Genomic DNA, 16143 nt, shown 5'->3' with positions numbered 1-16143 from the left:
AATGATACTGTCTAACCAAAATCATGTATTTAATTGGTTGCCATTTAACGGGGGCTTCAATTTAAACATTCTTATGCTTAAAACTTTATTTGACAGAGATACTTGGTTTTTATTGATAATCTCATTCTAATTTTAGGTTTTTCACATTTGTTTATGCACAATTCTTTTGTTCCATGATTTGTTCACTGTGGTTCAGTGAAAGAAGTTTCTTGACAGGAAATGTAAATTCTTGGAAGTTTGAAGTTGTGGTTCTCACACCATGTTTTGTTATGTTTTTTAATGTCTAGGAACATGTATGATGATTTCGGTTGCACACAAGTTATGTTTGTTGCTGCTACAAATGTGTAAATATTTTTAAGATTGAAATTTTGGTTCTCACACAACTCACTAATTAAGTTTTGTAAGGCACAAATTGGTGCTAATTGATGATTCTCCTGTGATTGCCTTGCCTATGCATGTTCAAGAAATATAATTTTCAATCATGATCCATAAATTTTCATTAAGTGATTAATCAACTCTTGATCAAGAAGCTATACAACTTTCAAGAGCAATATGAGAATAACATAACTACTAGAGTTAATTTTAAAAATGTTGTTGATATATATAAATATATGAAGAATGGATAATATGTATGCACGGTCAATCAACCAATAGAATGGATAATTCGTATAGATAAATGTTCTGATGGAGTAATGTTGTTTTAAGTATTGTATGCATAATATTTATCAAGTCTTCTATATATAATTTTAGATGTTATATATACGTAGAATGGAAAATAAATAAATGAGAGTTTGGTGTAGATAATATACTACATGTGAATCAAACTGAAGATTGAGGTTACAATATATGTATCAGTTCTCACAACTATGCATGTGCCTCTTCCATTGTAGTTTCATGTTTTTTCAAAATTTATTTTTCCTCTTCTTGACTGTTATATTAGGAACTCACTTTTTACATTGAATTGTTTTACAAATTAAATTATTTTTAATATTTTGGCTCTATTAATATCCACGGTACACAATTATACTCAGTGATTAGAAGAATACAACTTTTGGTATCACATATATTTTGGAAGTTATTAACACCATTTATAATTTATTTTGATGAAGTGGCCATGCTTAATTATTTAAATCATATTGGATTTATCATGTTGGTGAGTTGCTATTTATTTTCAAATATTTGTAATTATTAGTAATTTTATAATAGTAATGATATAATCAACAACAATCAAATTTTATCCATTGATCCAAAATATGAATGAACTTACTCATGCGGGAGCACAGGTCTCTTACTAGTTTTGAATCAAAATACAACAATATTGAACAACTTATCTGTGGATGGAGGTACAAGAAAAATCAAATGTAACTACTGCTTAAAGGAAGTGGTCGGAGGAGTGTACAGGCTGAAACATCATTTGGTTGGTACACAACTAAATGTTGTGGCATGTAAGTCTATATCTGGTGATGTTAAAGTCCAAATGTGGGAGATTTTAAAATCTTTGCAAAACAATTTACTTTAAAAAATAGTAGAGGGTGCAAATGAAATAGTAACCGGAAAGAGGCCAATGGAGGATGATGGTAATTCTACGCATGCAAAACTTTTCAAGAAGGGAAGGAGTGCTCAATCCACCATCAACTCCATCTTCAAAAAGAATTTGAGAGAAGAAGCATGTCTTGAAATTGCTTCATTCTTCTACAACAATGTCATAGCTTTTAATGTGGCAAAAAGTAAAGAGTTTCAAAAAATGTTGAAGTTGGTTTCAAGACATGGTCTTGGATTCAAGGCACCTTCATATCATGAAATTAGAACAAAGTATTTGAAGTATAAAATGGAGGAGACAAAGAAATTCATTGAAGAACACGAGCTTATTTGGGAGAAGACCGGATACACTATTATGAGTGATGGGTGGACAGACAAAAGAAGATGAACAATTTTGAATTTCTTAGTGAACAACCCTAATCCCGATTATACATTATAGCTCGAGTTTTAAAGCTGACTATGAAGTGAAACGAGGGTTATATGATTGTATAAAAGGATGATTGGAGATGTAGAAGAAATAAGTAAGATTGATATCCAATTGGAAGATTTCAATAGAAAGGAAAAGTTTTTTGGTAATCCAATGGCATTGGAGGCGCTTAAAAATAAAACTCCGGCACAGTGGTGGGAATCATATGGGGACGAGCATCCCGAGCTACAAAAGTTTGCGATTCGTGTCCTTAGCTTAACTTGTAGCTCATCGAGATGTGAAAGAAATTGGAGTGCCTTTGAAATGTCCATACTAAGAGAATAAATCGCTTGAAGCAAAAAACAATGAACGACGTTGTGTTTGTAATGACAAGTTTAAAGTTGTCAAAAAAGAAGAAAACAAGAAAGGTGATAGAATATAGTATTGATGACATTGAAACGGATGATGAGTGGGTTGTCATTGACAATGATCAAGGTTCATTAGATGATGATATTTTGGACTTCACAATTGAAGAAGATCTGGAAGTTACAATGATGGAGAGAATGTATTCTATAAATACCATTAATATAATTACCCTCTTTCACTAGAGGGTCATGTATTCTATTCTTTACTACTTCTCACTCTCTCACTTGTATCTTTGTGCTCTTACTGACTTAAACATCAGAGGGTCTTGCAGGTACAACCCCCTTACTCAAAGCTTCAAGATGACATCGTTGTTGGCCACCTTCTGATCACCGATAAGATCAATTATAAAATACCATTAATATAATTATTTAGTCTTTCATTTAATTATTTAATATATAATTTAGCAATTCAATATTAAATTTAAAATTATATATAAAAATAAAAATTAAATAGTTAAATAACAACAAAAATTGTAATTCATTTCATTTATAAATGACATTCTCTTTTATAAAAAACATAGTCAAATTATTAATTCATAACTAAAATTTGTAGTGAAAAATTTATAAGGACTAAAATTTAAAATAAATTTTTAAATGAATAAAAAATGGAAACTATATGGATTAAAAAATAATTGAAATTCATATGGTCTAAATTGATTGATTTTAAATAAATTAAAAATAAAATTAGGTTTATTTGAAAGAACAAAAATATTTAATCTAAAATATAAAATTAAATTACTAATCATAAGTTAATAAAATAATTGAATTTTTTAATATGATTTTTATCAATTATTAAACAATTGAGGTAATGGTCTAAATTGATTGATTTTAAACGATTTAAAAATAAAAGTGAAAAACATATATAATCCAAAACAATAAATTAAAATATATTTTAATTTATTAATGAATTATTGGAGAATAAAATATTTGATTTCATACTAATTAATAAGATTTGTTTCTTAATAAGTATAAAACATTGATTAAAATAACGAGATCTAATTACTTGTTTTATAACTGAAATAACTGAAACCGTTGCATTCACCTTCTTTCTCCGGTGAATCGCCCTAAACCCTAAAATTAAACATTGCTTACATGATTTCCATCCGCCGTGGAAGTGAGGAGGAAGGTCGGAAGAGGCATAGAGACGGTGACAATAGGGATAAAGATATGGTTAAGAGACATAGAGACGGTGACGACAATGGGAGGCACAAGGAGCTTTCAGATTATGCCAAGAGAATTAGAATTGATAGAGATGAAAAGGAGAGTCGGTGTGACCTTGAAAGGGAAGAGAGTAGGAAGAAAGAGGACACGGGGATACCGCAAACTGGAATCAATGGTGTCGGTGTTTACATTCCACCCTTTAAGTTAGCAATGATGATGAAACAACAAGTTGATGATAAAACTAGTCCTGAGTATCAACGCCTCACTTGGGATGCTCTAAGAAAGAGTATAAATGGACTGCTAAACAAGGTCAATGCCACCAACATTAAGAATATAATTCCAGAATTGTTCTCCGAGTCCTTGATTCGCGGAAGAGGCCTCTTCTGTAGATCCTGTATCAAGTCTCAGATGGCATATCCTGGCTTTACCGACGTCTTTTCCGCATTGGTTGCTGTTGTCAACACCAAATTTTCTCAAATTGGGGGTCTTTTGCTAAGAAGGATTGTTCTGCAGCTAAAAAGAGCGTATAAGCGGAATGACAAGGTATACGGTCATTGTCCCCATTCGAGTTTTACTTTTATTTGCTTTTTATTTTGCTTGCTAATTGGCTTTTTATTGTCATTTGTAGCCTCAATTACTTGCTGCTGTTAAATTTCTAGCACATCTGGTGAATCAGCAAGTGGCTCATCATATCATTGCACTAGAGCTACTCATAGTTTTGCTTGAGAACCCAACTGATGACAGTGTTGAAGTAGCTGTTGGTTTTGTCACAGAATGTGGTTCCATTCTGCAGGATCTCTCACCTACAGGACTTCATGGTAACTATATGATTATACACTTCTAATGTGCTTAGCTTTTATAGATATCATCACCATGACTTTTCTTATGTACCTTAATCTTTGGTAGTTTGGTGATAGGATTAGGAAGTTTTTCCAACATGTTCTAATGCCCAAACAAAAATATTTGTGCAGCTAGAAGTAGGGGAAGACCTAGAAAAACTACTATAAGAGAAGTTATTAAGAAAGATCTTGAGTTTAACGATTTGGATAGAAGCATGGCCCTAAATAGAACATTATGGCGGAGTTAATCCATGTAGCCGACCCCACTTAGTGGGATAAGGCTCGGTTGTTGTTGGTTGTTGTTGTTGTTTATATAGTTGTTGTTATGATATGTTTAGGACGGGTTAGCTTTTCTTCTTGATGTGTTAATTTATATAATCTCTTCTGCGTTATATGTTTATATATATATATATATATATATATATATATATATATATATATATATATATATATATATATATATATATATATATATATATATATATATATATATATATATATAGGGAGCATATCAAATGAGAACATTTTAAAATGAGAGATGAGAGGAATAAATATCAATCATTGGATTTATCAAGAGAGAGAAATTAATAGCCACATTAATGCTATTAATTTCTCTCTCTTGATAAATCCAATGATTGATATTTATTCCTCTCATCTCTCATTTTAAAATGCTCTCACTTGATATGCTCCATATATATATATATATATATATATATATATATATATATATATATATATATATATATATATATATATATATATATATATATATATATATATATATATATAATTATAATAGTTTATTTGGTTAACTAATTATGTCAATAAATAGCATATTAATTAAATAAATTAATTGAACTCAATACAAATAGACAATAGTAGTAGACCGTGTAATAAGAGTTAAAAAATAAAAAATTTAGAAATATAATGTATTATATAATAGGTAATTTTAATCAAGAATAAGATTACAAGGTGATATAATCAAGAATAAATAATATAAAAATGAATTTTAATATAAAAAGTGTAACTCTGTTATTGTTTTGGCAATATTCGACAATTGTCCTCTTAAACACTTTTGACGATATTTTTGAATTGTGGCACTATTTTTTCATAAAAATTTCATATTAATAAAGATCTAGATTGCAATCTTTCCCTTTAAACTTATATTTTTTTTATAAAAAATATTTTAACAAAAAGCTCTAATTTTTCTTGTTGTAAAAAAATATTAATGAAAATTATGATAGCAATTTTTCTAAAAATATATCAAAGTTTACTTTTATTAATTTATAAAAGTCAGCATGTCTAATTAAAAATATAATAATAAAAAATTTATTTTCTAAATTTAAATTAATAGTTTAAATGTTGCATAAGAAATTATATAATTAATATTATATAAATATTTTTACTAAACAGAATAATAATAATAAAATAACATAATAAATAATATAAAATAATAATAACAAAAATAATAATAATAATAATAATAATTATTATTATTATTGAGAAAGTTGGGCAGACCCCTCATAGGGATAAAGAATAAAGTAAATCAAGCTAGAACTGAGCTTAATCAGGTCCAGGAAACCCTAATCCTGGACATAATGAAAAAACATTATAAAAGTTAAAGAGTGCACTGAAGCAGTTCTCAATTGGAGTGAGTTGGATGAAAAAATTATGCGCCAACGTGCTAACATCCAATGGCTCATACTTGGAGATGGTAACAATACATACTTTCATGCATCTATTGAGGCTGAGCATCTCCAACTCTAAAGATTTTGAAACAAAATTATGGGGTTTTATGGGAAACTCATGGGGAGAGTTGATCATAACTTGGATGGGATTGACATTACTGCTATGAGAAGTGGTGTGCAACTTAATCATGAACAGAGGTTGAGCCTTGTGGAGCCAATAGCTAATGATGAAATATACAAAGCCCTTACGAGCATTGGTGGTTTGAAGGCCCCCGGTGTGGATGGCTATGGTGCTATTTTTTTTCAAAAGAACTTGGCACATTGTTGATAATAATTTAATAGTTTCACTTAGGAATTTCTTTGAGACAGGACAGATGTATAGTCCCATAAACAACAATCTGGTGGCTTTAATCCCTAAAAGCTCTAATGCAAAGTTTGTGAAGGACTACAGACCTATTTCATGTTTCACTATGACCTACAAAGTAATCTCTAAGATTCTGACTAATAGACTTAGTAGGTTATGCAGAGCATTGTCCATCATACTCAGGCAGCGTTTGTCCCGGGACAAAATATTCACTACCACATCTTACTACCATACGAGCTAATTCAGGGATATACTCGGAAGGGAGGCACACCTAGATGCATGTTGCAAATGGACTTGCAAAAGGCGTATGATACTGTTTATTAGTGAGCGTTAGAAGAAACTCTCGAAGAAGTTGGTATTCCTTGCAAATTTGTTAAATGAACATGATAATGGTTTCTACTGTTACATACAGGTTTGTTATTAATGGAGTGCATACTAAGGATATGAAAGCTAATCGTGGTCTATGACAAGGAGATCCCTTGCCTCCCCTATTGTTTGTCAGTGTTATGGATTATTTATACAGGATGATGCATCAGCTTTAGCATGTTCCAGATTTTATCTTCCACGCGAAATGCGAGAGTTTAGGAATCATAAACATGTGTTTTGCCGACGATCTTCTCTTATTTGCAAGAGGAGACAATTTGTCTATTGAGTTACTTATGGGAGTCTTCACAAAATTTTCTAATTCTCCAGGCCTGTATGTGAATCCTAAAAAATGTAGAGTTTATTTTGGGGTTGTTGATGAGCAGAGCAAGGAAGCCATTAAGAGGATCACTACTTTTTGGGAAGGTAAGCTCACGTTCAGGTATTTGGGAGTGCCTCTCACTGGAAAAAAAACTGAATATTCATCATTACTTGAGTTTAAGTATTGGAGGATATTGAGCCATGATTTGAGTTTTGGATCCATGCCCTGACTAAAAGTCAACTATCCAGATGAATTAGGTCAAAAACCCTAATTGTCAACCAGATGAATTTGATGACTGTGGATCTTGAATTGGAGTGTAATTCCCAATGGATCTTGTTATATGGATCATTTGAAGATGATTGAAGTCTTTGATAAAGGTCATGGAGCTTCTTAGGGTTTCCCAAAGGTAATTCCTGATTTCAGTCCCCGATAGGCTCAAAACCCTAGATTGGTAACCTGAGTAAACCTGAGCTCAGATGATTGGATGTCTAATCAATCATGAAGCTTTTTGAAGTCTTATGATTGTGTTATAGACCAATTCTTTTATTGATTGATCCTTTGCCTGAGCTTTTTTTGTCTTTGAACATCCTCGATTAAATGCCAGATGAAGAGGTGACTGCTCTGGGCATCTGTTTTGACCTGATGAAAAGCCTGAAGATATGTCATCTCAGGGGGGGTCAAAATTAGGGTATGACATAGTGTCTATCATAAGTCGAATGTTTAAACAAACAAGATAGAAATTTTTAATGAAAGTAAAGCTAATGAGCCAATAGTCCATCCTTCTAGACATTAATCAGCCTTGTCATGATTAGGCATGGGAGCAGTGATCACCATAGGGGTCTCAGGAGGATTGATCTCAATTTCACCAACATCGATCATGTCTTGGATCTTGATCTTTAATGCTCAGCATCTATTGGTATCGTGTCCGAGACTATTGGACTATTGTAATTTGACCATAGTTGACTTTTAGGTCAAACTAGCCGACTGTTGATCATTTGAGTAGTTGATTGATCAAACTTGTGAATCAGAGCTTGAAACTTGGCATGAGGATGCTTTGAAGCATATGAGGAGCCATGAAATCCACTTGAGATATCAGAACCTGATTTTATTTTGAGAAAGGAAAAACCCTAGTTGTGGGTTGATTACTTAGGAGAGAGATAATCAGACTTATTTCTCAGTGCTTGAGCCAAAATATTTTAAAATATGATGGGCAAATTTTAGGGTATGACAGGTGTGAACCGGTCAAAATCGGTGTAAACTGCTAAAACCGGGAAAACCGATGATTTAAATGCATTTTTTAATTTTTTTTTAATTTTTAATTTTAAAAAATTAAAACAACGTCGTTTTGACTATTTTAAGGAAAAATTAAAATAAAAAATTGTTGCAGATGCGGTTGATTTTGTTACCGATGATTTTGATATTGAAGAAGGAGATCTCAACATTGAAACAATTTTTCTTTTATTGAAATTAAATCTAGTAGACAATAGAATTATTTTGTTATAAATTATTTAATTAGATTATGTTGCGATTAAACTTTTGTTTGCAATTATATTTTATAATTATGTACTATTTTATTGTGTGATACCTATGTGTAAAATTTGAATTTAAATTATGAACTTGTGAATTTATTTATAATATGATATTTTCAACAAATTTAAGTGCTAGTTTTATTTTGTAGAGACTGAATCATCTGGTTCGACATATTTTATACTTGTTACCCTAAGATTTTTACGAACAGAAATTGTGCCTTGCAGGCGCCAAAGACATGAAAAAATCTCATGGAGCAATTGTCATTTAGCTTCACTATCAGCCGTAGATCAATTTAGGCAGTTGTCTTATGTATTACTATAAATAAATCGTTTTTGTGTAAAATTAGGGTGGTTCGCTGATATACTCAAATTACTCGCTAATAATTTCCGACTGTAGGAAAGAAAGAGTTGTTGAGTGCTTGATGTACGTGAATCACCACCATTATTTCAATGCATAACTTTTATCTTTGAGTCATTTATCTTGACATTTTTACTTGTGCTTTACTTGTTGATCAACATTCATTTTATACTTTCACGGTTATAAAAGAGTCATTTGCACTTTATTTCGTTTAGAGGTAAGTCTAGATCCATCACTTCCTGTCGGTCACGAGTCACCACAGTAAGTAAGGATCTCAACGTCTAGATTCGCCTGTATTATTAGACATAGGTTTGTCCCCGTCAGTCACGAGTCACCTGGCATTCGAACCTAACATTGTATGGAAAATCGTTGCACTGGTCTCAGCCTTAGAAAACCGTTTCTTAGGCCATTTCCCTCGACAGAGCCAGTGCAACCCTAAAATCTTAGCACTTGTCCTAAGATCAACTGGTCGATCTTGCAAGTAACCCTTAGTTTTAGGACTTGGGGAGGACCAGCGGTTGTTTACCAATTTCTACAGTAAACAAAATGGCACACCCAATGGGACAAATGTGCTAAGTTTTTTTCGTTAAGTGTATGAAATTGAGAAGTGGAAAATGCACCAAAAAGGATAACAAATCGGTTAGGAGGCACGAACACGAAATGTCCAATCCTCCTAGCCCAAACAAGGTGGATGAAGTTCCCTCGGGGTCTTTAGATTCATCGAACGTTATCCTTACCGAAGTCGAACCTTATCCTCCATTGTCAAACGTTGCCACGATAGCAATGGTAGCAGATATTCATGTGCCCCCACCGGGAGGTACTGGATCGAGAATGACAACAAACATACCATTCAGGCCAGGTTTGCCTCGTTTTGGTACTGTAGACCCTCTTTATGGAATTATGCATTCCTTAATGTCAGGGGGTCAATCAACGTCAAACGCGGCGTTAACAGCAGGAAATGCTCAAAGTGTAAGTTCGTCTGTACAAGGGTCCACACCTAACACAGGAAATAGAAAAAATCAAAACAGAGTGATGCCTTTATCGAATACATCTGTGGCGGTGCTTCGACAACAGATGGATGACAACAACCATCAGTTAGTCAACATGTTAACTAATCAAATGGGCACTGTTTTCAATCACATAATGCAGGAGTCCGCTGAGTCGGATATGCAAGTTGTTGATCAATTGACGCGCCTATGTAACTTCTTGGGGGCACCTCGAACACCTGGTCGATAGGCTCCGCAGGAAAACAGGCACGAAGACATACCTATTCGAATGGGGATGGACCAGGTTGAGAACGAAACTGTTCAACAATGTCAAATTCCCAGGCGCCAACCAGTAGTAGTGGTAGGCCGACAGCAAGACACTAATCAAATTGTCGATCAATATAGACAACAAGAAACAGCTATAGAAAACGACCTGACAATGATTGTCGAAAGAATCATGGCCAGAAACGGACAAAGGCCAACACATTCATCTCCGCTAGCTGACTATATCGTACAAACGGAAAACCCTCGGGGGTGCAGAGTGCCAAAGTATACGAATTCAGAGGAGAAACTAGAGAGTCGGCATTCGAACACATTGTGAGATATTTGACTGAGCCAGGGGATATGGCGAACAATGAGAGCTTAAGGGTGAAGCATTTCCCTTCACCCCTCACTAAAGCAGCGTTCACATGGTTTACCACACTGCCCCCCAACTCAATCGACTCATGGTCTAGATTGGAAAAGATTTTTCATGAGAAGTTTTATAAAGGCCACTCAAAGATTAGTTTAGTCGAGTTGTCGAACATTAAAAGAAGGTTCGCTGAGACCATCGACGATTATCACACTTGAAAATACGTAGGAGAGATATTCAACACCTCGTCAAGCACCATAATTAAAAAAACTATATTTTTTTTTTTTTTATAAATATTTTGCAATAATTAGAAGAAATCAAATAGCGTAAGCTATCACTCTTATTCGCAAAACTAACTAAACAATTTTTGCTGAATACAACAGATGTCAAAGGTGTTAATATATTTCCTACGCATAATTGACTCTCGAACATAGCTTTGGTTGCTATGACCATATTTTTGTTCTTTTTGAATTTTATTGACGTTTTTCTTTTAAAAATAAAACTCGGTGACGACTCTTATTGATTTTTGAGTGTTCGTACGCTCGAGTATTTTTCTTTCGTGATAGAACAGACGCCTATTTCTTGATTATGTCGTCAATTTTCTGAAATATTCACCCGATTCGTGAGAACGTGAAAAATGACGTGTTCCAGTCGACAATGATGCGAAGAGAGTAAGGAGAAATTGATCGTGTTGGTTTAATTTCCTAGTTCCCCGCTCCTAGAAATGTTGCTACTCCCATTGAGTATGTGGTTCACTCCCATGATTTTCCATAAATACCTCAACCTAAGAGTTTCTCACTTTCCTGCGTGAACTTCCTCAAACATTACAAAAGTTGTCATGTATTATGTATTACTCGTAACTAGGGGTGGAAATAGGCTGGACAAAGCTAGACGTTGCCAAGCCTAAGCATGACCTGTCAAAAAAATGAAGCCTAAGTCTGGCCTGTAGCCTGTCATAGGCTTATATTTTAGGCATGAGCATAGCCTTTTCGAAGGCCTGGTTAGCCTGTTAGCCTACATAAAAGCCTATTTATTTTAGACATATGTAGATAAGCAATTAAAATAATGTTTAAATAAACTAACTAACTAAAAGACCAAGAGAGTAAAATTTGTTGGCATTGACTTATTTTAACTTACGTATTAGCATAAATTCTAGGAGACTAAGAGAACTTATAAAAATAATGTTCATCAGGTGTTTTCATCTTATTTTCACAAGTTCTTCAAGATAACCAAGTTTTATTTATGTATTTTAACTCAAAGTACAAAATATAACATAATGATAGTAAAAAAATATTCATATTTATTTAAATAGACCGGCCTGATAGGTTTAAAAGGCTTTTTTTAGCGCCTGAGACTTGGCCTTTTTAACTAAATAAACTTATAAAAAAACCTATGCCTTTTCTAATTAAAAATAATGTGTGGCCTGACTTAAGCCTATATAGTCTAACCTATCTGTTATCGACCTGACCTATTTCCACCCGTACTCGTAACGTATTGTTGATTGTGAGTTTAAGCCTAACTGAAGGACCTACAATGTTTTTTGACGGCCACCTAACTTTATGCGCTTTAAACAACCTACTATAGTTATGATTCTTTAATTCCATTACGGTTGATCCCCGTTTTAGAATTAATAAATATATATTATAATTTCTATATCTAAATCTCAAAAAGTGATGTATTCGCAAAAGAGTTTAAAGGTAGTGCACTGATAGTGTAAACAAATTTTACACATACAACCAATCAAAATCTGTATACTTGTCATGTCATATTAATTTTTTTAAATTAAAATAAATTGGATACATGGTTGTGATTAGTTAACAGTGTAAAAAAACTTTACACTCTCAGTGCATATCCCTTTTTCCCTTCGCAAAATTAGCATAAAAGCTTCTAAAAAAGTAAGTTACGTGCAAATTTCATAATGACCGGCCAAAGGAGCGTGCAAATTTCATAATGACCGGCCAAAGGAGCGTGCAAATTTCATAAGGACCGGCCAAAGGAGTAATGAATTTGATAACTTGGTCTTTATATCGGCAGTTTCACAAAGCTTCTTAATACTTGCTGTTATCTCAGATATTAAATGTGCTCATAAGTAGGGGTGCTCGCGGTGCGGTTTGGGCGGTTTTGACGAAAAAAATTATCCGAACCGCGAGAGAAAAAATCGTGCGATTTGGTTTGGTTCGGTTGGCTTTTAAAAAAAATCCGAACCAAACCAAACTAAACTAATGCGGTTTGATTCGGTTCGGTTGGTTCGATTTTTTACAAATATTTTATTGAATCATACATATACATATAGATGACAACATAACTTTGTATTTAGACATTTATACACTATCAAATAACAACAAAACTCGTCATATTTTGACAACAACTTTCTATTTAATATGTAAAAATTAAATTAGACAAAAGTGATATAATAAACATAAAATAATAGTATAAAACAATATAAAAATTATTAAAATAAAACAAAAAAAATAAAAGAGACGAGAGATTAGTGAAAGTGAAAAAGAAAAACCAAAAGAGTTGAGAGAAGATTAGAGAAGAAGATGTGCGATAAAAACAAAACTAAAATAGGGAACATTTGCATAAAAATGAGAAGGTGAAAAAGAAAGAATATAAGAGAGTAAAGATTATAGAAAAAGATGGAAGATGTATGTGGCAAAGAAGGCGCGATAATGCTATTAGAGATTTGAGAAGATTGAGACTAAAATCATATGTGTAAGAATGATAAAATTATTTGTAATCATAAGGCTAAGGTGTAATAGATTTAAGTTTGAGTTGGGTGTGAGTTAAGTAAAAATTAGGTTGTAACATAATGCGGTTTAATTCGGTTTGGTTCGATTTACAAAATACAAACCGCAAACCAAACCAAACCGTGCGGTTTTGTTAAAAGATGACCCAAACTAATCTGAACCAAATGCGATTTTTTACAGTTTCAATTTGATTTGCGGTTTTCTATTGAGTTGATTTGATTTTGAACACCCCTACTCATAAGTAATTGGTTTCTGATTGGAAAGAAGGTATATAACACTGATTGGAAAGAAGGTATATAACACTTTGATGAAATCAATAGTTGCTATAGTAACTAACTGGGTCTTAAAAAATGTGCTCTTCTCAAAATCCTAAGTTCGAATCCAAGTTCGAATCCAGGTGTCGAATCCAGGTGCTTAGTCGGTCGTAAAGCAGGTGTCAAATCCAGGTGCCACCGAATAGTTGTTTATATAAAAACAAAAACTGGCGTATAGTTAAGTTATATTATTCCTAATTTTCTATCAAGGTCTTTTCCAAGTGAATCTTTAATTACAAGAAGACATCCACTTAGTATAAAAAATTATAATCCTATAAAGGAGTAGGCAATTAAATTTGATTGCTGAAGTCAGTATTGCTATCTTGGGATATTTTATTGCTCTTTCCTATAACCGGATTCTGCATCATGAACACGACAAGCATCACAACCAACAGCACAAAGCAATTGCCTCAACCTTCACGCATTGAGTATGCCATGATAACTCAATCACATAAATAATGAAAAGAAATGAAAAAGCCATAAACTCTCAAATTATCATGTCCGTAATGTTCCAATTAACCTGACAATTCTACGGTAAACTCTTCCAATTAGAACAAGCCAAAGCATTCATTCACATTTCACACTATATTCAAAGGAAACTAATAACACGATAATCACAATTCCTCAAACAATCGCAAGAATTGAATCAGTTGAAAACAACATCCATAGTAAATCATCCTGTTAAGCTTAACATCTATCAATCATCGTCGCAACAATCAAAAAATCCCTAAAAATCAACCCTAATTTTTCAATCAAAGTTGCTCAAGTTCAAATCGCACAGAAATTATATCAACCAATAATGGTTTTGTAATCATTCAAACATAGAAATTGTAGATCTACATAACAAACAAAGAAAAACGGATAGGAATTGTAAACTGTGGCTTACTAAGATAATAACAACCAAATAACAACAAAGAACACAAATCCGATAGACTTATCTCAACCAGTGCTTCACTCAGTCCTCTTGAGACGCTCAAGACGCTGGTTAAGCAGATCGATCTTAACAACAAGATGCGTCACCGAATACAAAAGCCAGTAGAACAAAAGCGCGGCCGCGATGAGAAGCGCGTTCCTCTGACTCTTCATAATCGATTTCTGATGACGGAGATGCTCCGTCGGAGTGCACGAATCGCCTTCACAGCTAGGCCTGGTTTCATACTTCCAGTAAATGTCCATGAGAAGAAAGAGGCAAAACGGAACCACCGAGAGAAACGGTTTCAGGAGATTCTTCGTGACGGCGACGAGACCTTTGCGGAGAGCGTCGAGGCCGGGGATGGTGAGGAGAAGCACCATTATTGCTTCGGCTGCGGCGGCGTAACCGAGTACCACCCATTCTAACGCCATTTTTTCAGATCTTAAATTGCTTGGTTTTCTTCGTTTGGGATTCGGAGGGTGAGAGTTAGTGCTTTTCTTCCTGTTTTTGTATTTATAGGGTTGAGATTTTGTATTTTTAGAGGTGAAGGAATGCGTGGTTGAGTGACACGTAATGTACACGTGACATTTACTCGTTTCGTCTTTCAACCTCTAGAAAACTTGATTTCATACCCCTAATTTTTTTTAGGCATGAAGTAAAGGAAATTATAGCTGTCAAAATGGGTTATCTGGCCCATTTAGGGCCGATTTAGATTAGCCTGGGCTTTTTAGGGCTGGGAAAAAAATCCTATTGTAATATGGGCTTCAAAATTACTACCTAAGTCTGGCCCTAGATGGGCTTCAGGTTACCCGACCCTAAATGGTTTTTTTTAATAAAAAAATTAAAATAAAAAATCTATTATATTTATTATAAATTAAATAAAAAATTATATTATTTTAAACATAATACATTTTTAAGTACTATATTATCTTTTATAAATACTATAATGCGTTTTTAAATACACTCAATGTTTAAATTATAGAAAATAATACTCAAATATTTAATATAAGAGAAACTACTAGAATACGAGGAAGTAATATTGATTATATTAATGTATAATATTTAAAAGAGAAAGATTGAATATAATAGAAACAAAATTTAGTGAATTGAGAAAAATCAATGTTTTATTTTGGAGTAACACAATATAAAAATTAATATAAATTTTTTAAATTTATAGTTGTGCGGGCATTATGGGCTATCCATGACCCATATGGGCTAGCCCTAATAGGCTACAGGTTTTTTAGGACTGGGCTGAAAAGACCGTTAAAAATATGGGCTCTCATTTTAAGGCTCAAGCCCTATAATTTTTTGGGCCGGGCGGGCCAGCTCATATGTGCTAGCCCATTTTGACAGTTCTAAAGAAAATTCTTAAATATTAAAAAATAAATAAAACAATATCTTTTTGTTTCTTCTGCATCTTGCATACTTGTAAGGTACTAGTATGAGATTTTTTTTATATAAATAACATTGAATTTTGAACCTGAGTGGAACATATTTTCAAAATCTACGGTTGAATTGAATCATACACGCACACAACTTGTTCTTTTATTAAAAT

The 16143-nt window shown here is 33.1% G+C and overlaps 2 protein-coding genes across 2 annotated transcripts; one reads left to right on the top strand and one right to left on the bottom strand.

The window, feature by feature from the left end:
• Window positions 1-3420: 3420 nt before the first annotated feature.
• LOC131606062 (uncharacterized) lies at window positions 3421-4375 on the top strand. Its single transcript, XM_058878348.1, has 2 exons — window positions 3421-4074; window positions 4160-4375. The coding sequence occupies exons 1-2, from the start codon at window positions 3463-3465 to the stop codon at window positions 4373-4375; spliced, it is 828 nt and encodes a 275-aa protein (XP_058734331.1). The 5' UTR covers window positions 3421-3462.
• A 10084-nt stretch (window positions 4376-14459) lies between these two features.
• LOC131608260 (uncharacterized) lies at window positions 14460-15084 on the bottom strand. Its single transcript, XM_058880173.1, has one exon. The coding sequence runs from the start codon at window positions 15017-15019 to the stop codon at window positions 14627-14629; it is 393 nt and encodes a 130-aa protein (XP_058736156.1). The 5' UTR covers window positions 15020-15084; the 3' UTR covers window positions 14460-14626.
• Window positions 15085-16143: the final 1059 nt, after the last annotated feature.

The sequence above is a fragment of the Vicia villosa genome, linkage group LG5 (assembly GCF_029867415.1).
Source record: "Vicia villosa cultivar HV-30 ecotype Madison, WI linkage group LG5, Vvil1.0, whole genome shotgun sequence".
Classification (NCBI taxonomy): Eukaryota; Viridiplantae; Streptophyta; class Magnoliopsida; order Fabales; family Fabaceae; genus Vicia; species Vicia villosa.
Note: the sequence above shows the minus strand (reverse complement) of the source record. Positions and strands in the feature narration are given on the sequence as shown.

Coding starts and splice junctions, on each gene's coding strand:
- LOC131606062 (XM_058878348.1), top strand. CDS start 3,463: ATGATTTCCATCCGCCGTGGAAGTGAGGAGGAAGGTCGGAAGAGGCAT. Junction 4,075..4,159: donor CGTATAAGCGGAATGACAAG/GTATACGGTCAT, acceptor TGTCATTTGTAG/CCTCAATTACTTGCTGCTGT.
- LOC131608260 (XM_058880173.1), bottom strand. CDS start 15,019: ATGGCGTTAGAATGGGTGGTACTCGGTTACGCCGCCGCAGCCGAAGCA.